Source organism: Pithys albifrons, chromosome 20, assembly GCF_047495875.1.
Source record: "Pithys albifrons albifrons isolate INPA30051 chromosome 20, PitAlb_v1, whole genome shotgun sequence".
Taxonomy (NCBI): Eukaryota; Metazoa; Chordata; class Aves; order Passeriformes; family Thamnophilidae; genus Pithys; species Pithys albifrons.
This window is the reverse complement of record NC_092477.1, coordinates 11,944,513-11,967,664: the sequence shown is the minus strand read 5'-3', so window position 1 is coordinate 11,967,664 and position 23,152 is coordinate 11,944,513. Positions and strand designations below refer to the sequence as shown.

Below are 23,152 nucleotides of genomic sequence, written 5' to 3'. Positions count from 1 at the left end.
TGATATCTCTCCTAACCAACCTGTCCATGAAATAATTATGTTGTAAATATACCTGCAAATCCAAGGGTTAGTTTTGATATTCCGGTGTCAGTATGGAAGATCTTACACATCCCTTTAGTACTCCAGTGTCAAGGAATGTATGTAGAAAAGCAGTCCAGTAGTCTTTTCTTAGTTTCCTTTGGCTGTTGCTGTACCTTCTCCAGCCAGTGCCACCTCATTGTAGGGTTAGAGCGACGCTTCGTCTCACTCCAGTGAATGGATACAAGAACCAGACCACCTTTGCCACCTTAACTTATTTCCTATCGATGTTAACTTAGAATGTTAGACATAAATATGATTGTTGTATATTTTATACCAAGACCATTCTGTAAATATGAATTTATATTACTTTTGAAATGCTTCTGAGATACTATTATTTGCTGTACAATGTAATTCCAAAACAGATATGCAAACAAGTATGTCTCTTTCATGGATATTTAAACAGTGAGATCTTCCATGTTGAAGGTGATGTAATTTTTTTAAAAGATTTTTAAATTTTAAATTGCTATTTTGTTACAAAAATAGAGAAAATATAAAGGTTTGAGAAGTCCTTATTTGCCCTCAGGGAAAGAGCCCTCTGTGCACCAGAACTCCACAGAACATCTTCAGCATGATCTGAGGGTGAATATATACTACATAAATTGATTGTGTATTTACCTTAACTTTTTAATTTTAAAATTGCAGTTTTAAAAACTTGGTTGTGCTCTGCTGGAGGGGGTTGGGATCAGCTGCTTACACACACTTGCCTGTTTGTCCAGTGAAGTGACATAAGCCTGACATATTCCTGCGACCTTCTTGGCATATTTCAGAACAAATGTATCTCCAGACTCTGGTCTGCAGCAGGAGGTCCCGAGATAGACAGTTCTCTGGGGTGACCATACACTTCATGTGGAAAGTTGGTTCTGAACTGAGGCTAGGGGGTTTTTAGTTGAATTTCTAACCTATAGAATGACAGGCAAAAGAATTATTTGGGGATTTAACAGCATGCCAGCTTTTTCTAATGGTTTTAACAGTGATGACTGTGTGGGTTTTGCCATGAAATTAATGCCCTCCAGTGCCCTGACAGGGAGAAGAAGCTGCAGGTGGGAACACCTGGCTCTGGCTTTCTTCTTTGTAGAAGTTTCAGCCCTTTACAAACAAGTATGTATTCATTTGTTAGTTGTGAATCAGGTGCCTTTGGGCTATGGAAGGGCTGATTTTCTGACACTGAGATAGTGACTTAGTTTGTGTGTTAATAGCAGTGATGCCCATTTAGGTTTTGGCCTGACTTACCTGTGCTGTCAGAAACGAAGGCCCGTAGCAGATCGGGGAGAGAGATTGGCTCTTTTGCTTTGCTTGGACAAGCATTTTGGGTTGTTTTGTTTGGTTTCTTTCTTTTTCTTTCCCCATTAGGGGTACAGCAGGGATTTCACATGCAAGAGAGACAGGAATTATTAGTATCTAAGTTAATTGTGTTGCCTCACTACCTGATTCATTCCTTGGTTTGCCTCATTTCCCACATAGGTCTTAATAGAGACTAATGCTTGTGCTGGGAGAATGCTTGTGTGAGAAAGTAATTATCTGTACATTCTTAACATATACTTAGAGCAGAGTGATTGCCCTGCTACTGATATTTTGTTCCTGTAAACAGGTGACAAGAAATGAATCTTAGTGTTTATGCAGATTTTGCATTGTAGAATGTATACTAGACCCTTCAAAGGCAAGGTTAGACTCTTTGCAAAGCAAACTGGCGTTGGTTCTTGGTAGTCTAGTACAGGGACACTGAAGTTTGGCATTTGGTTTAGGAAAAAAAGTTGTACACAGCTGATTATGTTAAATAAGCTCTTAATTTAAGCTCTCTGTAGAAGTCTAATTTGGAAGGTTTTAGTGCTTTGATAACTCAACTGAAATTTTAATTTCTCCTGTACTCAAGAGCTGAATGCTGTTCTTGTATAATAGTGTACTAGGCTGGATGAGGTACAAAATAATGCACAGTGGTCAGAAACAGCTGAGGAAAGAACGCTTCAAATAACTCAATCTAAACTCAGAATAGTTCCAAACATTGGTTTTGTTTGCTTTTTTAAAGCACAAGTTGTCAAGTTGTACCTGTTGCTGTACATAAACACTGTATGCCAGCAGCTCCTTGATCATATTTGTGAACAGACTTTTTATTAATTCTTAGACTGTGATTAAAGGAAGGTGTTGAATTTGAGAGTGTAAAAAAGAAATGAGAAATGATCAGATGATCTGTAGGATGTAAAAGTCCATTTTTATGTTGTAGTTTAATCCCTTTATTAGGAAGTTCCCTCTCATTGAGGGACCTCTTCTGCAAGCAGAACACAATAAATGTGCTTTTTTAAATGACCCAATTTCCCAGTATAAATGAACAGCTGACTTTGGCAGTAGTCATCCCATGCATCTCTTTGCTGGCAAGAGAGCAGGACAAGGGAAAGAAAACTCCAAAACTGCCAGTGATGAGATGAAACAAATCTGAATAATCAAAGTGCCCAATGCCCAAACATAATTCTACACCCCATTCTTTAAGGATGCTTGTGGAAGCTTTTAATCACTCAAGAGTTTGCTGTAAAAGCTGAACTAAAGCAGAGCCTGGCTGCGTTTCTTACTGCCAAAAGCCAAGGTCATTTGCACACAGCCCATGGATTTCTCCAGAGTAGATCTCCGTTACCCAAGGCATGGGAATGCATGCGTTTTCTTAGCTGGGCAAACAAGTACATTATACAGTAGTTGTGATACAACACACGTGGCTTGATTTGTACTGCACATACCCACTGTACAGCCACTCCAGAGTATTGTGGTTAGCTTGCAGCATCTGCTGTCGCATTGATACTGTTTACTGCGTATTCTTTTCCCTGGAAGTTTTAAAGAAAATTTTTTTTTCTTGTTGCATTGATTACATTTTATAAATTTGCTTAGCTGGAAAGTTTGGGAAAAGAGGCCTGTTTGTCAATTGTACAACCGATTGTGAAGCTCTAGTGTGAATATTTTTACGTCTGTATTAGACATTTTCTTTGCAAATCTATTGTTCGATTGAAATGTAAATGAAATAACCGATGGTGTACACCCATCATGTATAAAGCAGGCACCATCGCTACGATGGATTTAATGCTCATTTTTATGGCGCATTCTCAGCTTCTATTTAAAACTATAATTTAAAGAAAAAAATCTGTAAAATGAAATGGGGATATATGGGGGAGTAAATTCTATTCCGTTTATTTCGGTTTTGATTCCCACTGGTAATGTTTCCCTTCGTGTTAGAGTAGGGGGGCCCGGCGGGCCCGTGTGTCGCTGTAGCACTGACGTGCAGAGGTTGTAGCTTTGGCTGGGCACGGATAGAGCATCTCGGTTCGGTGTTTAAGAGACTCGATGGAAGAAGTTTGCAGTATTGACATGTATTTGCATGCACGAATAAAAATTATTTGTCCACCTTAACCGGGCTGTTTGTCTTCAGCCGGGACTGGGGACGGGAGTGCAAGCGAAGCCGGGGATGGGGGACTGGGGGGGGGGGGGGGGGGACAGGGGAGGGGCCGCTGAGGGTCCCGTTGCTGGGGAGGGTCCGTTTCCGTGGCGGTTCCCGAGGAGGAGTCGCTCCTGTTCCCGTTCCCGTTCCCGGGAGGGGTCGATGCCGGCCCCGTTCCCATTGCAGTTCCCGGGGAGGGGCCGCTTCCCTTCCCGGTCCCGGTGCCGGTCCCGCCCTTCTCCCCCGCCCGCCCCTTTTCCCGCCGTGCCCCGCGCGGAGGCCCCGGAAGCGGCGGGAGCGGGTGAGGCTGCGGGGCCGGGCCGGCGGGACAGGGACAGGGACAGGGACAGGGGCAGCGGGGCCGGGATACAGCAGGACAGGGACAGCGGGGCCGGGCCGGGATACCGCGGGGCCCGTTGTCTCCGCGCCTCCGCAGGCGCCGCTCGGGCCGCGGCTCCGGTGCCCGCAGGGCCCGGCCGGGAGGCAGCGCCGCTCTCGGGGGAGCAGCGGGGCCGGTTCGCGCGGGGCCTGCGGTGTCACCGGGCCCGGTCCGGCCCGACCCTCTGCTGGGCCCTCCCAGTAATCCCGGTAATCCCGGGCCATCTACCCGCGGCAAGCGGCTGGGTCTGGGTTTAACTCCAGCAGCGCTCGGCAGGAAAACCGGGAGCCCTCTGTGACCAGCGGCTGGAAAACCGGGAGCCCTCTGTGACCAGCGGCTGGAAAACCGGGAGCCCTCTGTGACCAGGGGCTGGAAAACCGGGAGCCCTCTGTGACCAGCGGCTGGAAAACCGGGAGCCCTCTGTGACCAGCGGCTGGAAAACCGGGAGCCCTGCGCTGTCCAGGGGCTGAGCAGAGCCTGTGCCACACACACCTCCTGGGCTGGCTGGGAGAGCCCTGCATAGCCCAAGTGTGAGCCCAAATCAACTGATTTGGTTAAAATTTCTTTCTTTCAGGTCTTGATAGAAGCTTTTCTCTGAAGGGCTGGGAAAGAATACAGGTCAGAACATTTTAATTTGCTTAATTACACTGATAGTTTCTCAGCGTGAATAAATAGTTGTTAAAGTAATGCAAATAATGCTGGTTATTTAAATTGCAGTAGGTGGGAATCAGGCTGAGGGAGCTGTCCAGGAGGCTGATAAGGCTCCTGAATCAGGGTTAGAAAATGAGCTCTCTGTGGGTGAGAACACACGTCAGTTCTCTTTGTAAAGGAGTGGGCTGTGAACTGTTCTGGGACAAAAAACTGCCCTCAGAAGGTAAAGGACCATCGTGATGCATTGAAATGATGTCTCACTCTGCATGTTTGATCAGAGGTGCATCCTCTGGCTTGTTACTTTGTTTTTTAGAACACAATGACTACTATGGATGATAAACTGCTGGGTGAGAAGCTGCAGTATTATTACAGCAGTAGTGAGGGTGAGGATGAGGACAGTGAGAAGGAAGATAAAGAAGGGGAGAGCAACATTCCTGAAAGTGTGGGAGAGGTGGAGCTCAGCAGCGATGGCAGCGCCGTCAACACAGGTATGATCATACCCATGGACCTGTTCTGTGAATGCTTTGTCTTTTGGACATTTCATGTGGTATTCTGAATTCTGTTTTTCAAAATGAAACTCCTGGTGCTGTGCATATTTGGGTCAGAGTGATCATTTCCTGGCTGTTGTCTAACCTTATTTTTTATGGCTGTTTCTTTATTTTAATGTTTGACTTCAGCATCATATCTGAGCTGTAAGGCTCTGGATAGAAAGATGACACAAGGCTCATTTGTACAACTGGGTTGCTACTGAATCATTGGGTTTGTTCTGATGAAAACCATACTAACAGCAGGGGAAGTCTTGAGAGCTGGTGGTTCTATTTCAAAAGCATAAATATTAATTATGAGAGTAGCCTAGTTAGATAAACTGTAGTCTTCTTCAAAGAAAATAGATACAAACTGAAGGAAATGCAAATAGCAAACTACTTCTTTCATTTTCTTCATTTAATTTCAGTGTTTTGCACAGTTACAAAAAGCTTATGACAGGGTCAGTATTCTACTGTTGTTTTTAAATTATTACTTGATTTTAAGTGATAAATGCCTGTGTATTCCTCTTTTCTGTGCAATGCCCACACACTGGGTTTCAGGTCCCAAGGGAGTCATCAATGACTGGCGAAGGTTTAAGCAGCTGGAGACGGAGCAGCGGCAGGAGCAGCGCCGGGAGATGGAGAGGCTCATTAAGAAGTTGTCCATGACCTGCAGGTCTCACTTGGATGATGAGGTTGATAAGCAGAAACAGAAAGAGCTTCAGGAAAAGCTCAATGGAAAGGTAATATGGCACCAAGGAATTAAAATGGCAGTTCAGTGTTTAACATTTTCATTTGCCTCTGTTAACCAAGAAGCGATTTAGCTGCAGTACCAAAGAAGTCCAAACCCTTCTCCCAGATTTCCTGTGCCTGTTGATCAAATAAGTCAACTTCCTTAGTGTGAAGAGTTGTACAGCAGACCTATGACTGCTGCCTCCCCTGCCTGAAGCAAGAGCTTAGGGGCCCTCACTGATTTCATATCCAGTAAGTGGATGTTGGGAATTTAACATGGAGCTCCAAAGATGGAAGGCATTGGAGGCAGGGGATGGTTTTAATCAGCTGGGCTGTAAAGTAGCCCTGAGCTCTAGTCAGAGAAGTTAGTAATTAGCAGATGGTGTTTCTGCTTTCAGATGGTGAAGGCTGACTGGACTTTCTTATACCTTGAGTGATGCAGATGTGTTTAATGAAGCAAGTGAACAGATAGGAAATACATAAGATCCTGTTCACTGCAGTTCTACAGACAGGATGGTGCCACCAAATGTTAACTGGAAAGCTAAATGAAAAAGCTGATGAGAAGGAAGGCTTAGGTCAGGCCCAGTTTCCAAAGGAGCACTCCCAGCTCAAGGAAAGCACAATGGGCACCATTAACCTGGATTAAAGTGGGAGCACAGAGCAGCAACTTGTGCTATTAGTGCAGCTTGTGGGGACTGGAATACCCAGGGCTGAAATCACAGTTCCCACTGGGCATGGTTTCTAATTAGATCAGAATGGAGTGTAATACAGAGGGTGCTTGAGCCTTCATGGGTTGCACTTTGCTGTTATTAAAGATGAGTGACCCACATTAATCCCCTTGATTTCCATTCTCATTATGTAAGTGACCCACATAGTGGTGCAGATGTTTCACGTATCTCTGTGTGGTTTTAGATGACTTTACAGGAGTATAACATGATCCACAACGATGAGGACGACGAGGAGTTCCTGCAGCACTACAGGAAGCAGCGGATGGAGGAGATGAGGCAGCAGCTGTACAGTGGGCAGCAGTTCAAGCAGGTCTTTGAGATCACCAGCGGAGAGGCGTTTTTGGACACTGTTGACAAAGAGCATAAGGGCACCCTGATCATGATCCATATTTATGAAGACGACATCCCTGGCACCGAATCCCTGAATGGCTGCATGATCTGCCTGGCTGCTGAGTACCCAACAGTCAAATTTTGCAGAGTGAAGAGCTCCCTCATCGGGGCCAGCACTCGCTTCACCAACAATGCCCTGCCAGCCCTGCTGGTCTATAAGGCCGGGGAGCTCATCGGCAACTTCGTGCGCATCACTGACCAGCTTGGAGAAGATTTTTTTGCTGTAGACCTGGAGGCTTTCCTGCAGGAATGTGGTTTGCTGCCAGAAAAAGACCTGCTGCTCCTGACTTCTATACATAATCCTTCTGCATGTTACAGTGAAGACAGTGATCTGGAGATAGACTGAAGCTCTGACACCGAGGGCCCGTGGGTGTAGCTGTGCTGTGGGATGTTCTGTGCTAGGGGTTGTTCTCTCTCTCTCCCATAGTGTGGGTATGTATTCCTCCCCTTCATGCACTTGGACTTTGGCTTGTTAAAAATAACCTAACATTTTCTTAATTCAGCAAAGTAAAACTGAAACAGTCTCATTTCTATGCAATTCAAATGTGTTTTACTTACCATGAAGTTCTAACATAACTCAGTGAGTTTAGGAAATTGTGTGTTGCCATCTCCCTTCTCCAAAATTATTTCAAAGGTTTTGTTCTCAGATCAGCAGTGTGTGGTCAGTGTCCCTACAGATTTCCTGAACCAGTGTAATATAAATACCAGTTGGATCAAGATGTGGCCACAGCTCCCTAAGACAAAAACTGACACTGCAAATGAAGGAGTTTCTACAATTCAGGGCTTACTAACCTGGGGCTGAACTGCTGCCAGTTAATAGTGTGAGGTCCCAGCTTCCATTCCCCAGTTTGCAGTCTCCTGGGAAGTATCTTGTTCTCACACTTGGACTCAAATATTTGTTCCTTTCTCACTTACAAATAACCACAGCCCCTGATTTCATCCTGAAAATTGCTTTTCACCTGGAGAGGGTTCTTCTTCCTTTTACCTTCCCTGAGACTTAAGTAAGAAAGCCTTGCAGTTACAGCTCTTAATACATTCTTGGGTTTTAAAATACCCATCCTTGGAGTTCACAGTAGTCACTTCATCAGAAAATGAGCTCTGCCTCTTCAGAGAGACTGTCACAAGGAGCTCCAACATGTGCTGAGCAGCAGCAAGGAGAAGTTTGTTGGCAAAATGCAGAATTAGGGCTTGAATAACCTCAGAATTTTATCTCTCTCTAAAATTACTAAATCAGTGCTAAAGTTCATTTCTGTCTGCCTTCAGTAGTAGAAAGTAGACTGCCATTACCTAAATATAGGACCCGATGTAATGCTGTGTTTAATGATTAAATTTAATTGCAATTTTTATGTAAAGTGCTTTGAAACACCAGGAAGAAATGCAAATGTGTCTGTGGATCTTAATAGGATCTTAATAAGAATGGATCTTGGGCTAGAAAAAGGAGAATTTGTAACTGTGTCTATTTAAGCTGTGTTTTAAAAAGTAGTATAAGCAGAAAAATAAATAATCTGTAATTAAAAATGACTGAATTGGCACAAATTGTAGCTGTTACAAGGAAACTGGCAGAAATCCAGCTTCTAAGTGTGGTGAGAGATTATTTCTTTTCATCTCAGAATTGCAGAATAAAACCATGTAAGTTTTATGAAATTAAATCATTGAGTGTAGACATCAGCACACTGAAAGGAAAAAATCAGAGTAGCTGTAACTTATATCCAGGATGAGATTCAGTGCAGTCTCTTGTGCAGACAGTGCATTTTAGCATTATGGAAAAACCTGGCTTGGAGAGGGGGTCAGGGGAGAACTGGCTGCTTGAGTTGCTTTGAAGTTTTATTTTTATAAAGTGATTTTTTTTGCCCCTATGGCAGCAAAACTCTTAACAGGATCAGACCCTGTCCTGCTGCTCCGTGTCCCATGGCCTGGAGCAAGGAGAGTCCTGGTGAGGAACCTGCCATGCTCAGGTATGGGAGAGCTGGTTTGCAGTGCCAGTAGCAAAAAGGAGAAGAAAAAAGGTCAGAATCCAAATAATCTTTGATCTGGAAGAATAAAACAAGCACAAGGGAGTGAGGGGAGGGAATCTGGGCTGTGCCCCTGCTGCTCGTTTGTGTGAGGAGGGAGAAGAGGCTCAGCTGGGAAAAAAAGCTGCTGCTGCTTTTGCCTGTTCTTGAAGCTAAATCTTCAGAAAGTTCTATAAATAGGAGTTGAAAACACACTGGTCAGGTAGGTTGTGTTGCCTCTGGGAAAGGTTTTGTTTTGGAAAAAGCAGCTCACTGCAGGGAGGCAGCCAGGAAGGATGGGTTTCACAGGCAGTTGTAAATGCACGGGCAGAGCAGCGTGGGATCACCTGGGTTTGCTCACAGTTAATTATGTTCCAGTACAAACACAGTTTGGGCACACAACAGGAGTGCACAAAGAAACAGGGAGGCTGCCTGGCAAGGGCAGCACTGAAATCCCAGGATGAGCTTGGTGTGGGTATTTAATCATGGTGCCAAACCCGAGTGCAAGATTTAGCAAAGAAAAGTTTATGCTGATTTTTTTTGGCCTCCCATCTTTCTAAAATGTTCAAAATAAGCCTGTACTGAAAGTCCACACAAGGTCTCCTGTGCAATCCCTGGCCTGACTCACAGCACAGAGGGGCCTGCTGGGGTGGACTGGGGGAGTCCAGTGCCTCCCAAGGGGGAAGGGATCCTGTTCCATTCAGCCTTTGGACCATCCACCTCCTGCTCTGTGAATCATCATCTCCGAGGCCACACAGCCCCAGAGGGATGTTTTCATTGTTGCTGCACGAACCCAGGCAGCCCATCCTCCTGTCCCCATCCTTCCAGGCACTGGCAAGCTGCAGCTGGACTCCTTGGAGCCTTGTGTAAGAATTCAGAGGATGTCCTGTTTACCAGGAGCTCACACAGAGGGTACGTGTGGCAGCATTCCCTCTGTGCTGGCCCCAGGGCACAGCAAGGGAGCCCTGGCCATGGGGTGGCCCTGGGGGGTGCACAGACCACTGTGTGGGTGCAAACCACTGGCTCCTGCCTGGGATGGGGCTGCATGTGGTGATGGACAAGCTGGTGAGCATTTGAGTGACTTCTGCAAACTGCCACGACTGGAAAACCAGCAAAGAAAAGGCAAGGGCTGGGGGAGGCTCTGTGTGCAGGGCTGCTGGTGCTCCTGAAGGAGATTCCAACAGTGTGTTGGATGCTTGGAATGGTACTTGTTGGGCCTACAAGAAAACAATTCCAAAGCTTTTCCTGCTAGCAGGAGGGAGATGCTTTGCTGTCCTTGGCTGGTGGCAGGGCTGCAAGAGGGGTGAGGTTTGCCAGTGTTGGCTCAGCTGAGCTGGTTCCCAGGCAACATTCCTCCGTGGTGCAGAGAGCATCCAGCTCTCCCAGTGCCTGAGGGGCTCTCCTCACTTATCAGTGGGTCCCAAAGCAGTGCTGGCAGCCCAAGATAGCCACACACAAACCCAGGATGTTTGTGGTCTAACTGAAACACCCCGAGCTTGTGCCTGTTGCCAGATGGGGAGGGATGCTGGAGCTGGAGCAGCTTGGGAAGGGTCACACACACATCTGGATGTGTGCCCTGGCTGGCTGGGGCATGTGGGTGCAGTGTGGGTGGGGAAGGGCTGTGTCCTCCTCTTGCCTTGGTGCTCAGCACTTCTGCATGACAGGGGAGGAGCAGTGGGACTGGGCAGGGCACAAGCAGGGCAGGGCTGGCCCAGGTGAGCACACAGCAGGTGAACCTGCTCACTGTGCCCTCTTGGGCTGTGTGGGCCTCTCTGACTCCCCACATCCCATTAGGAAACTAAAATTCAGAGGCCCTCATGGAAGCATCTCCTAAGGAGGGGGGGTCACTCCACTCATTTCTTCAGGTGCAGTTGACAGTGACCTGACAGCATGGTGAGCACAGCCAGAAATGAGAGGAGGTCTTAAAATCATTTATTATTTTAAATGTCCATTTTCCTGGAGGTGAACTGGGATTTGATGGGGATCAAGGTCAGTGACAGTGGCTGCCAGCTGGGCTGGGGCAGATGTCTGCATGCATTCCAGGAGCAGGACAGAAGCAGGCTCTGTGTGCTGTGAGGATGTGTTTGCTGAGCTGTTGGTGCAGGGAGGTGTGATGGTGGTGGCATGGAGGGGACTCCATTGCTGTGTGCACAGAGGCAGCATCTCACTCCGAGCAGCCCCGGGTGGGCAGCCAGCAGCAGTGCCAGGGTCCCAGCCAGCACGTAGGAGGCACAGGTCTGGGAGGTCTGACCTGATAATTCTCCCCTGGTCTTCTCCAGGAGAGACACTGCTTTGGTTCCTTCTCCTGGCCGAGTCCCAGCTGTGCCCCTGTGCTGGGCAGGCTGGGGTGGACAGTCTGGAGGATGCAGGAGCAGCATAGCAGGGCAGGTTCCTCCTGGGGCAGCACAAACATCCACACAGTGTCCTGCCTGTCTGTCTGTGCGCAGCCACCTGCCCCTCTGCCCCCCTGGGGAGCTCATCACTGAGGCAGCTGCAGCAGAGGGGAGTGTGAGGGCTCTGTGCTCCTCTGTCCCGAGCAGGGCAGTCCTGTGCAAGGGTGCTGGCCTGGTGCTGGGGGGCAGCGGGGATGGAGGTGACAAAGGTCAGGGAGCAGCCCCTGGGGAACCCCAAAGCTGGCCTTGTGCAAGGGATTCACTAGCAAGAGGTCTGAGTCTGCTGAGGGCAGCAGTGGCAGCCACGCTCCCGAGGCATTCGAGCTCTTCAGAGAGCTGGGAGCAGCCTCTCCTGGAGGGCTGGCATGGAGGACACCCTAGATGGAACCATCTCCTGTCCTGCTTCTGCTCAGCACAGGCTGTCCCAACCATTCCCTGCAGGAAGGAATGGGATACTCAGCACCAGGCCAGGAGCTCAGCTCAGCCAATGCCTGGGCAAGGACAGTCCCTACCTGGGCAGGTCATGTGGTGCTAAAGCTCTGTGGAAGATCCACCACGCCGAGGGCTGCCGTGTTCCACAGCATCTGGCACATGGAATGCCACATACGGGCACCTCTTCACGTTGAGGCACACAAGCTTCTTGAGCGACGCTGTCTTAACTATCTCAAAGCCAGTTGCTCCACCAAATGTACTGGGTTTCCAATACTCTGGGGAGCAGATGGGATTTCCTAAAAGTCCCTTCAGGGAAAATGGAGCTCCGATCTCCACCATGCTTTCCCCAAAAATGCCGTTAGGTTGGGGTTTCTCGAGCAGCAAGCCTGGATAGAATTCCAGAGCATCAATGTCTCCATACAGCTCTTCCAGCTCCGCCGCCTTCTCTTCCTCTCCTGCACCAGGGAATGTCAGAGTGCTTTAGAAAGGGAATCACCCCTGGCTGGCCTTGTGGTGGTTATGGGAAGGTCTCATACCCACCTGTGGGCACAGAGCATCTGCCCTGCCCCAGCAAAGCCCCAGGAGCCCCCGTGGCAGCTCTGCAGCCCTACCTGTCAGCTCCTGGAAGGACCTGTAGGGCTTCATGCCAAACCTCTTCCGATACTCGTTGAAGGGCTGTAGCCTCAGCTGTCGGGATTCCTTGATGACCCCAATGGCCACATGCAAGACATTGGCATTGATGGTCTGTCCCCCACCGATCTGGAGGGCGAGAACACAAGGGGAAGCACATGTCAGGCACAAGGCAGTGCCAGCATCAGCTCCAGGAGAGCCACGGTGCTAAACCATCCATGCCCTGTGCATGTGTCGTGGAGACCAACAGCAAGAGGAGGGGGAACCACTGGCCTATGCAAAAACAGCCATAGAGCAGCTTGGGTATGTCAGCTGTGTTCCCAGGGCAGGGCAGGGAATGATGTGAGAGAAGCCTTGGAGTGGTCTGGGAGAAGGAGAGAGGTTTCAGTGGGGCTGAGGTTGCAGGGAGAACCCACAGAGCCTCAGCCTCGTGGCTTTGCACAAGAAAAGAGGGTGAGGACTGCAGATACAGTCGCTTGGAGGAAAATATCCATGCGATGGCAGCAAAGAACAGTGTCAGACAAGCTGCTCATCTCCCAGCGGCTCCAGCTGGGAGATCCCCCTTCCTCAGGCTCCTGGCATCACCGGGAGGTTTACTGCAGAGCACCAGGAGGGGCTGCCAGGGCCAGCCTTGCCACGGGGATGGGGGGACTGGCAGAAGGACTCCTGATGTGCCCATCAGGTGCTGCCCTGGGCAGAGACTTTGAGACCTGTGACCTGCTGCTGAACAGGGATTGTTGTTACTGCCTTCAGGTGTCCCTCCTGGGGTGCCACAGCCCGGCACACTGCAGGGAGGGCAGAGCAGGACCTTACCCTTCCTGCCACCTGCTTGGAGAAGGACTCCACCAGCGCCTCCACGCCGTAGTCTGTGAGCATGGAGGTGTTGTAGAGGAACTGCTGGTAGCTGTACTCTTGCCCCTGGATGATGAAGGAGTCGGGCATCAGCCCGTGCCAGTGATAGAGCTGGTTGAACTCCACCGCAATGCGATTCCGGTACTGGAACTGTGTCCCAAACAGCAGCTCAGGGTCAAACTTGAGGCTCAGGTAGTACCCACTGAGGTGCTGGACATAGTCCTCAATGACGATCTTAATGGTCTCCCCTGGGCAGGAACAAAAGAAGCAGCTGCAGCAGCAGGAGCCACCAGCTCTGTAGCCCGAGATGTCACCCATGAGCTACAGCAGCACGTGCAGCACCCATCCATGTCCTGGGACCCTTCTGACTATGGGCTTGTTGGGAATTTTTTCAATGAATTGTTTTTCAAATGCAAAGGTCAGTCTAACAAAACTGAAGGACTCCTGAGGGAGCTGATACATGTCTTAAAGGTACTGTGGTGACATGGCTCTTTACGGATTTTGATCAGAAACGACTTTTCATGAGACATGAAGAGCAAATTCAAACTTAGGACAAAATTTTTCAACATCAGTATTTCTGATGAACCAAACCCAACTTTTGCTATATGGACCAAAGCCACCAGCCCCCACAGGGATGCCAGAGGAACTCCCTGAGCCTCAGAGGCAGCCTGGCCAGCACCCTGAGGGCCTTGGGGCTCGGTGCCCGTGGCGGTGCCGTTGCTCACCGATGAGGATGAGCCGCGCTGTCTGGAAGAGCTGCTCGTCGCCCCAGGTGGGGTGTTCCCGCCGCAGCACGTCACACACACGGTTGTGCTCGCGCAGCCAGAGCGTGCTGTACACGCACAGCCCCGGCAGCAGCCCAAACACCTCCTGCCCCGTGGCCAGCTGCTGCTCCTGGGGCGTGCCAGGTGGGTACACCATGTGAACCGCAGCCTCGGTGACCGTGGGGGGGTACACCTCGCCATCCAACACCTGGGGAGGCAAGAACGAGGTGGCACAAAGGGCAGAGGGGAGAAAAACACCCTGGTGAGAGCCTGCCCAGCCAGGAGCTGCCTCCATAAGGGCAGGCAGCGTGTTTGCTCTCCTGCAACAAGTGAGTGGGATGGAAACAGCTCCCTCACACAGCCCCAGCTGCAGAACCTGCAGACAGCTCCAACCTGCTGCCATCAGAGCAGCTGCACCCCAGAGCTTTCCCAGCCAGCAGCCACATGAGGCTTCAGGGCTGGGGTCTCCCAAGAGCTGCCAGAGGGAAAAGGGCTTCAAACAGCCCTGGGTCACAGGGCTGAGACACGTTTCAGTCGTGCTGGGTGGTACCTGGAATTTCAGCTTTCCGTCCCTGAAGAGCCGCAGCTGGTGCTGCCGCTGCAGGTTGTCCCCGTACAAGTGTCCCAGGTCCACCTGTGGAGGCAGCACGGCATCAGTGCCGCTCCCAGAGGCAGGTGTGCCCCACCACCCTCCTCCCTCCCACACCCCCGTGCTCTCACCCCGTGCCCCAGGGCCTTGGTGAAGCCCCGGCCCATCTTCCCGGACGTCTTGAAGAACTGGTGAGTGAAATGCTGGGCAAAGAAGGCAAACATCATGTTGGTGCCTCGGGGATCGGGTTCAAACTTCTGCCGCAGCAGGAACCTCTCTGCCAGGAGCTGGGGGTCGGGGAGCTGCTGCCTCCCTGTGAAGGGTGGAGGGTGAGGGCAGATGCCCAGGGCAGCCTGGCTGGGTACCAGGGCCGTCTGTGGGACTGCTGGTGGTGTCTGCTGCAGCATCAGGCCCTGGCTCATCTGCAGAGACACCTCACAGCCCTCTCACACAGGCAGTGACATGCCCTGAGCTGTCCCAGCAGCGTTTCAGATGCCATCGAGCTCCTCCTGCTGCGGGGCCAGCCTGGGCAGGACAGGGGGAGCACGTGGCACTGCAGATGTGCCCATGGAAGTGAAAACTCATCCATGGTGGGGTGGAAACCCTCAGGGTGCCAGTCCCCAGGCCAGCACATACCTTTGGTCCCCATGGGTGTCGGGCAGTCGTCCGGCACGGGCGGGAGGACGCGGGTGTAATAGCTGACGTTGGCATAGGCCTCCCAGCTGATGTAGCCATAGTCAGAGTTGAAAGTGGGGGGGCTGGGGATGAGATTGGCACGAACTGAAAGGAGAGAGGGCGATCAGCACTGTGGGCATGGGGCAGCACCCACAGGCTCTGCCCCTGGCCCCTGCCCACCCACTCCGTGCTGCCAGACCCCCTTCCCTGACATCCCGGAAATCAGGAAGGTACCAGCAGCAGAGCGTGTGGGCGTCCTGGGATCTGCTCCGAGCCTTTTAACGGCTGCAATTCCCTGAGGAAAAGGAGGGCTCCCACTAATGCTGTGAGTGCATTTACGGATGATGAATGAGATGACAAACCCATAGAAATGGTGAAACCAACAGCCGGAGCACTGCGAGCGTGTCCCTACGGCTCCAAGAGCTGGAACCTAAATATTTATGCAAAGTGATGAATGTGGGGACATGAGTAACAGAGGCCATATTTCCACAGGCTGCTTTCCATGCAGCTGCACGAGAGTCCCTGGGCCCGGGGAGTGCGGTGTGCCAAGAGCTGCTCGTGTTTCCCAGCTGGCTGGCAGCCCAGCACAGGGCTGGGGACCCCCTGAGCCCCACCACTGCCTGCCCAGGCAGACCCCCGGGCTGGGGGACAGCCTGACAGTGTGATGGAGTGACAACCTCCTGGTTCTCCTCTGAGGTGACCCCAGCCTGATGCCCATTGTGCCCACAGGAGCTGCTCAGCATCCTTGCAGCCATGCTAACCCCCACCCACACCTCTGCTTGTGCTGGGGGTCTCCTCGAGTCCTGATGAACCCCAGGACCCCCTCCAACCTCTCACCTGTCAGCACGAGCCTCATGAGTGTGTCCCTGATGAAGGTGCTATTGATAATGTCCCAAAACCACTTGAAGTGGGTCAGGATGAAGTGGTAGAAGGCAGGAGTGGGCTTCAGCAGGTTGTGGAGGCGCGTCCAGAACTCAGCTGGGGGAGACAGACCAGGCAAATCACTCACCCTGCTAACGAAGCCCACCAGTGGCCCTGGCCCACCCACACTGTTGCTGTCAGTGAGAGCACGTGCTGTGGGCACAGTGGGCTGCCCTGGGTGGGATCCAGGGGTGCCAGATCCGGGTCAGAGGGACTTACGGGAGGTGCAGTTGGCTCCATAGTATCCTGTCCTTGTGCAGTCACACTCATATCCTTCCAGACCGACCCTCACACACACCCCTTGGTGCTGGCAGGGGAAATAGCAACAGGGATTCACTGCAGGGAGAAAGAGAGAGAGAGGCATCACCATCCAGCCACCCATCACCAGATCCTCAGAGAGACACTGCCATGGACAGAGGCAAGCCAGGTCCAGCTCAGTAGACAAGAACTTTGATGCAGCCACCTCGCTGAACCCAGACCCCAACTCTGGCATCAACAACGTGCTGCAGGAGCTGAGCACTGCCCCGTCACGGGGGTCTCCCGCATTCCCAGGGCTGTAGCTTCGTGCCCGGGGGGCCTGCTGTGCCCCCAGGGCACCAGCACAGGATGAAGCCGCACAAACAGTCTCTGTGTTCCTGACAATGGCCACTGGCAGGGCAGAGTTTGCTTTGGCAGGCGGCCCCTCTGCGCCCCGAGCGGATGGAAGGGGCCTCGCCGGCCTCACTCGGCGCTCCCGCCCAGCCCCTTCCTCCACCACCTTCGTGCCCAGCCTGCGGGCACGAGATAAGGCCCCTTCCCGCCTGCCCAGGGCACAGGATCCCGTGGGACAGGGAGACCCCCCAGCACAGAGCAGCTCCTGCACTGGGGCAGCGCTCAGCACCATCCACACTGAGCCCTCCGGCCCATCCCGGCGCAGGCAGAGCCTTGTAACTCCACCACACGCAGCCCCTCCAAGAGCAAGAACATTCAGGGGAGAAAGAGAACCACAATCTGGGGTGGCTGGAGGCCCCTCTGCCTTCCATCAGCCCAGGGAATGCTCTGGAAATTGGGATGTCCCTTGCCACAGCTGCGTCCTGGAAGCCTCACTGGTGTCATTCTCAGCCTCACTTGGGTGGGCTGGTTCCCACAGACCTTTGTGCCAGGAGGGTAAATATGCCTGGAGCCAAGACCTCCTGGAGCACACCTGTTTGGACAGGCTGAAGCACATCAGAGATCACCACCCCATGAGGACACACAGCACTTGGGGACAGGAGTGCCACCAACACAGTGCACAGCTCCAGAGCTGCTGGCTGCAGGAATGAGGGGGACAGGCAGCACACCCTGAGTGCCAGAAGAGACTGAGAGCCACTCCCAGTGTGCCCATTGTCATGGGTGATGAAGGAAGTTCTCCTGGGTCCATTAGCTGCTCCACACAGTTCATCAGCTCCTCAGGCCCTGCCAGACCTGGTTCAGATTCTCTGGGAATTTGGGAACAGGCTCCAACACTGCGGTGGAGGGACAGGAATGCAGAACAGAAACCACATTTTTTCCATAGGTATTGCAGCTAAAAATGAACATCTTTTAAAAATAAAGCTAATTCTGTGGAGTTGCTCAGTGTTCCAGCAGCTCTCGGGGCAGGGCAGAGGCTGCCTGGGAGCACAGGGCTCAGCTGGCAGCTCTGCCCCGTGGCCGTCAAACCCTCCCGGCACAGGGAAATGGCTTGCAAAGACCTGTTCAGCTCCCAGCACTTCCATCAGGCTCCCTTTCATCTCGGATCTTTTCATGTCTCCAGGGAGGCAGCAAGCAGGATCTTACTTATCTCAGACAAATTAAGGTCAGACCACCCGTTCAGAGTTTTGCAAGATGGGAATTTTTGGGAAGAGGGAGGTGTTGCAGCGCATCTGCAGCATCCTCCGGGATATTCCCATGTCGGTACCTTGCCCTTGGCTCTGCTGCACACCCTGCACACATCCCAGAGAACAGCCCCGAGCCGTGCCTGGTGCAAGCCGGGGGGATGCAGGGCTGCCGCAGGTGCCGCAGGTGCCGCAGGGCTGGGAGGATGCTCCGCGCCGCAGGCTCCGGCAGAGCGGGACGCGTCCTGCCCCGTCTCTCCAGCTGATGTGGGGAGTCAGCAGGAGTTCACCCTGCCGGGGCTCTCCCCGGCGCGGGGCTCGGTGGCAGATCGTGCCGAGCGCTCCTCCGAGGCGGGTTTGGCCGCATGCCGAGCTGGGCCGGCCTCCTCCTCCCACGGTTCAGTGCCGTGTCAGCGCCGCGGGGTCCCGGAGGTGGGGTGGGAGCGGCATGTTCCAGCTAAAAGGGTGGGAAGGGGATGGAGCGTGTCCCGGCCCGCGACAGCAACCCCCTCCCGTCCTTTTGGAGCCTCCCTCCCGCAGCAACTTCTGCCTCTCCCCACCCCGGCCAGGAATCCTGCGCGGCGCTGCCAGGGAGGCTCCGGGGATGGGGAGAGCCGCTGCCAGTCCCGCGTGGAGCGGCCCGTCCGTCCCGGCAGGGCTGGGGAACACGCTCCATCAGCGCTGAGAAATGCCAGGGGTCGGGGACAACATCCGCTCTGCAAACCGCAGCCAAAGCAACCTGGGGTGAATCACGGCCGGGATGGAGCCAGGCTTGCTCGATGGGACACGGCCCGCTGGCCGCGGGCTTTGAAGACAATGAAAGGCTCACGCACCAGTTTTTCTCATCCAGGAAGGCTCTCAGGCCCACGAATTGTTCACAGCACATGCACCACAGCCAGATTGTCATCTGCAACCCCTTCTGGCAGCACCAAGAGCAGGAGCAGCGTGCCAGGGCTGCAGCTGCACGCCACGTGGGCTCAGCAAACCTCCCCCTGCACCTGACCCGGGCTGGCAGCCCTGAGGGTGGGCTCTGGGCAGGCCGGAGGGTGATGCAGCCCCAGGGCTCTCGGTGTGGCAGCTGCCTCCCCTCTGCAGCCCGGGATGATGCTCCATGAGCCCGTCTGTGCTGGGAGGAGGCGCAGACCACGGGCTGTGTAAACAGACATGAATCCAAAGTGGCTCTGCCAGAGGTCCCCAACTGCCCTCACATAGCGGGGCCCATGCCAGACCTGCCCCATCCTGCCCCATGGTTGGGACTTGGGCAGGTGGAGACGTGGGGGTGCTGCTGCAGCTCCCACTTGGCAGCAGTGAAACAGCATGAGCTGTGGAATGGCTCCAGAGAGGATGGTCAGGTTTACTTTGCAAAGAGACTTGTACAAAACTTTGCTGAAGGCAAGCCGGCTGCCAAGGGCCATATCTGCACAGAAAACTGAGAAACACCACGGGACCAGCCTGAGGAAAAGTCCACAGAGAAAAACATGGCTCAGAGCCAAGGTGGAGCCAGAAAGGAGTCAAATGGAGAGCTCTGAGTAGCAAACACCAAATGAGCAGGAGATCCCAGTCTCAGCCCAGCATCCTGTTACTTGGTCTTGGAGAGCAGATCCAAGGGCTAGATTAGGGCTGTGGTCCTGGCACAGTGCTGGGGAGGAGCAGAGCCTGACTGCTCTGCTGACAGCACCTCAGGGCACAGCACAGTTCCCCTAATTTCTCAATCAGATATCTCCCTCCCTAATTAAGGCTTGGAAGAGACACCTCCTTTCATGTATCTCAGGTATTTTTTTTCCCACAAGTAGTCAAATTTTCTTTGATCCTGGTGTGCAGCAGTCAGCTCCAGGGCTGCACCATTCCAGCCTGTGTCTGTCTCAGCTGCTTCGGGCATGTGAGTCCCCAGTGTGTCCCCAGGCCCTTGTTCTGTGCCCAGCAGGAAACACAGGCCCTGCTCTGACCCTGCAACCTGAGGCTGAGAAGCCGGAGGGTTTCAGAGTGGCTTGGCCACATTGGGGTCACCCAGCCCTGCTGTCCCCAGTGGCTGGACCTGTCACCTCCTGCCAGGTCACACCTCAGCTCCTGGAGTGTCCTGCAGAGCTGACGCAGCCATTCCCTGCATGGCCATGGTGCCTCTAAGCACTGCAGCTCCAGGCTGTGTTCCCCTTTTGGACATATTTGCTGGCCAAACAGGGAAGTCTGCACCTCTGGGTCACTGGTTTTGCACAGGACCAGCTGCTCCAGTGCAGAGAAGTCCCTCCTCTCCTGGTGGGAAGGGCAACATGCCCCACGCTGTGCCCAGCCCTGCTCAGCCCAAAACCACTCGGTTCAGTGGCTTCTCCCAGGGTCCCCCTTTCCCTGGGATGGGGGTGCCTGTTCTGCTCCGCACACTCAGCCTGTGCACATTTTGGGGACTCTCAGGTTTGGACATATCACTTCCCACAGCCATGGACAGACCCTGGCAGGACACTGGACACAGGGTCACCACCGGCACTGTTTGAGCACAGGTGGCTGGAGCCCCTCAGAGACACAGACCATGTGCCTGGGCTGGTTTTGCTGAGAACTTTAGCAAGGAACTGTAACATCTGAGAAGTGCCCCAACCTCCACACTAGGATGGCATTTTTCTGCAGGGAGAAAGATCATTTCACAGAAGAGGGACTGGAGTCAACGCCCCGGTAAGGACCTGGAGGAATCTGCACTGTAGGGCTGGGGATGGAGCTGAAAGGGTTTGAGAAAGGGCTTATTTAACAACATGCTCCGTGGGTGCCTGCCATAAGTAGCACTACTCCTGGACATCCCTGGGTGCACCTGAGGTGGCAGCCTGAGCCCACCACGGCCATGCCAGCACGTGATGAACTTCTGCAGCACATGGGCATGGGAACGGAATGATGGCTCAGGGCTCTGGAGCCATCTCTGCTGCTCCCAGCCCTTCATCCTCACTCCCAGGTGCAGTTTCACCTGGTGTGTGTTTGGGGACAGGAGGAAAGGCCCCTCATGGGTATCATTCCCCGTTCTTTGGACCAGCCCGGTCCTGGCAGGGAGGCTGCAGGGAGCAGGCGGGTGCAGTCCCTCGGCCCGTGGCGGGGCCGCGCTGGGGTGGCCGCGGGCTTGGCAGGGGTCCAGCCCTGTCGTGCATCCCTGGCCGCCTCGGGCCAGCGATGTCTCCTCCGGGCCCTGCGTGTGGTCCCTGCGCGGCCGCTGCGGGAGGTGGAGGGGAAGTTTGTTCTACCCGGGAGGTTTTGCTGCCAGCCAGGCGTGACGGGCCGAACCTGCAGCTGCGGACGCTGCGGGCACCCTGTGCCCAGGCGGGGGCTCCCGCCAGCCGCCCCGGACCACCCTGCCCGCCCTCCGCTCCGGCTCCTGCTCGCAGCCCCGCGAGCACTAGCGGGTGAACATCGGCCCTGGGCGAAGGGAGCGATCCCGCCCGGGACCCGCCACAGTGCGGGCCCGTCCCGCAGCACTCCCCGCGCGCCCGGGACCCCCGGGACCCCCGGGACGGGACCCTGCGGGACCAGGTCTCCCCGCGTGCCCCGGGGCCGGATCCCCCCGGTGCGGGATGTCGCGGTACCGACTCCCCCGCGCCCCCCTCCCTCCCGGTGCGGTGCCGCCCCGCGTACCGGAGCCGATGCCGGCGGCGCTCCCGGCGGCGCAGAAGAGCACGGCGTGGGCGAGCAGCAGCCGCAGCCCCGCGGCCGGCGGGGCCCCGGCCCGGCACCCACCGCCCATGGCGAGAGACAGCTCCGCCGAGTCCCGCCGTGGCGCCCGGCCCGGCCCCGCCGCCCCCGCCCCTGCCGCGCCGCCTCCCGCCCCCGACGGGACGGGACGGGACGAGACGGGCCGCCCCCGACAGCCCGGCCCGCCGGGGGCTGCCGCAGCCGCGCTCCCCTCCCCTGGTCTCCGTGACCACCCGTGCACCCCCAGCCGTACCCCGAGGTCCCCCAGGAGCCCCAAGTCCCCCCGTTTCCCTCCCGGTCCCCACCTCCCTGAGCATCTCCATACCCAGCTCCTGGTACACACACCCCCTGCATCCCCGGGTCCTTGCCCTTGTCCCCACGTCCCTCTGCATCTCCATTCCCAAACCCTGATTCCTTGGTCTCCCAGGACCCCTTGCACATCCCCTGATCCCCGGGCCCGGCTCAACTGCTCCCACTGGCCGCGAGAGGCTGCCCTGGCAGCGCTGCCCACTTGTGCGGCCCCCGGGCTGCCCACGGCCGCCAGCGGCCAGAAAAGCTGCGTTTATCGGTGAAACCATCGCTGGATGTTTCCTGCTGGGATGCTTTGTTCACAGTGCCAGCCGCTGGCAGCAGGGACAGGATCCAGCCAGCCCAGCCCGGGCAGGCACAAGACACCCCGCACAGGTCATTTGGGGCTGGAAGAGGTTCTGCGTGGGGCTGAGGTGAGCGAGAGCAGGGTGGGCTGCAGACTTCGCTGGGATGTCCCCACGCTGGTGGCACCCAGGGCCTGTGGCTGCTGCCCCTCTGTTGTGCTGTGCAGGGTGGATGGAGGCGGCAGAGCCCCCGGCACAGGCTGTGTGTGAAGATTATCTCGGGCTGTGCTGTCAGCTCCTCGCAGGACGGCAGGAAGCCCCGGCAGAGGGGGCAGGCGCGGTTCCTGCGCGGCTGCTCCGCGGATCCTGCTCAGTTCCTATGCAGGGCTTCAGCAGCTGGGAAGGAACATGCCCATAAGACAAGCAGCCTTTGCAGGTGTCCAAAAATGAACCAGAGCCTCAGATCCAGCTTCAGTGGGAAAATGCAACAACATGACATAAACATGAGCTCAGCGGGCTCTCGATGCGCTCCCGTAGGGTGGGGACACTCTGCCTTCCACCGAGGAGCACACGCTGGAAATGCGGGGTAGGTTTTGCTCTGTGTGTGCAGTTGGTGCACTCAGTGTGTGCCAGGGCCGGGGCTGCTCCTGCTTGCTGCCAACCTCGCCCTGGTGTCACAGCCCACAGAGAGCAGAGTGGTTCACCCTGCGGGTGTTGGTGTTTCTCCTCCATCCCCTCAGGCAGCACCGCCAGCCTCGGCTCTGGCACATCCCACTCCCATCCCGCATCCCAGACCGATGCTGTGATGTCGACCGCAGCACGTGTGGCCTGGCAGGGTCTGACCCCTCTCACCCACGGGCCAGCCCAGCAGCACTCCCGTGCTCACTACCCTTCCCTCTCATCAGGTTTTAATAATCACT

General features: G+C 54.3%; 3 protein-coding genes across 5 annotated transcripts in view; 1 reads left to right on the top strand and 2 right to left on the bottom strand.

The window, feature by feature from the left end:
- Positions 1 to 23,152, bottom strand: part of MRRF (mitochondrial ribosome recycling factor) — a 58,389-nt gene that overhangs the window by 15,168 nt on the left and 20,069 nt on the right. The gene's annotated exons all lie outside the window — the stretch shown is intronic.
- PDCL (phosducin like) lies at positions 3,756 to 8,422 on the top strand. Of its 2 annotated transcripts, none has more exons than XM_071574580.1 (5): positions 3,756 to 3,797; positions 4,450 to 4,493; positions 4,840 to 5,014; positions 5,612 to 5,793; positions 6,695 to 8,422. In XM_071574580.1, exons 3-5 carry the CDS (start codon positions 4,846 to 4,848, stop codon positions 7,244 to 7,246), a joined length of 903 nt encoding a protein of 300 aa, XP_071430681.1. In that variant the 5' UTR covers positions 3,756 to 3,797; positions 4,450 to 4,493; positions 4,840 to 4,845; the 3' UTR covers positions 7,247 to 8,422. The 2 variants fall into 2 exon arrangements, with proteins under 2 accessions (XP_071430681.1, XP_071430682.1); XM_071574581.1 differs by having other exon boundaries at positions 3,770 to 3,797; positions 4,805 to 5,014.
- On the bottom strand, positions 10,808 to 22,043 carry PTGS1 (prostaglandin-endoperoxide synthase 1). Of its 2 annotated transcripts, none has more exons than XM_071574193.1 (11): positions 21,965 to 22,043; positions 16,367 to 16,483; positions 16,064 to 16,204; positions 15,188 to 15,331; positions 14,683 to 14,864; positions 14,513 to 14,596; positions 13,924 to 14,170; positions 13,160 to 13,446; positions 12,328 to 12,475; positions 11,797 to 12,171; positions 10,808 to 11,719 (listed from the first exon to the last, which is right to left on the bottom strand). In XM_071574193.1, exons 1-10 carry the CDS (start codon positions 22,035 to 22,037, stop codon positions 11,816 to 11,818), a joined length of 1,779 nt encoding a protein of 592 aa, XP_071430294.1. In that variant the 5' UTR covers positions 22,038 to 22,043; the 3' UTR covers positions 10,808 to 11,719; positions 11,797 to 11,815. The 2 variants fall into 2 exon arrangements, with proteins under 2 accessions (XP_071430294.1, XP_071430293.1); XM_071574192.1 differs by lacking the exon at positions 21,965 to 22,043 and adding an exon at positions 21,583 to 21,739.

Bases quoted from the DNA above. Each gene is read 5' to 3' on its own strand.
- PTGS1 (XM_071574192.1), bottom strand. From the start codon at position 21,691: ATGGGCGGTGGGTGCCGGGCCGGGGCCCCGCCGGCCGCGGGGCTGCGG. The intron at 16,484-21,582 runs GTACGCGGGGCG...TTCTCCCTGCAG, and splicing joins CGCCGCCGGCATCGGCTCCG to TGAATCCCTGTTGCTATTTC. The intron at 12,172-12,327 runs GTAGGGCTGCAG...TCCCTGGTGCAG, and splicing joins GTCCTTCCAGGAGCTGACAG to GAGAGGAAGAGAAGGCGGCG.
- PDCL (XM_071574580.1), top strand. From the start codon at position 4,846: ATGACTACTATGGATGATAAACTGCTGGGTGAGAAGCTGCAGTATTAT. The intron at 5,015-5,611 runs GTATGATCATAC...ACTGGGTTTCAG, and splicing joins TGGCAGCGCCGTCAACACAG to GTCCCAAGGGAGTCATCAAT. The intron at 5,794-6,694 runs GTAATATGGCAC...GTGTGGTTTTAG, and splicing joins AGGAAAAGCTCAATGGAAAG to ATGACTTTACAGGAGTATAA.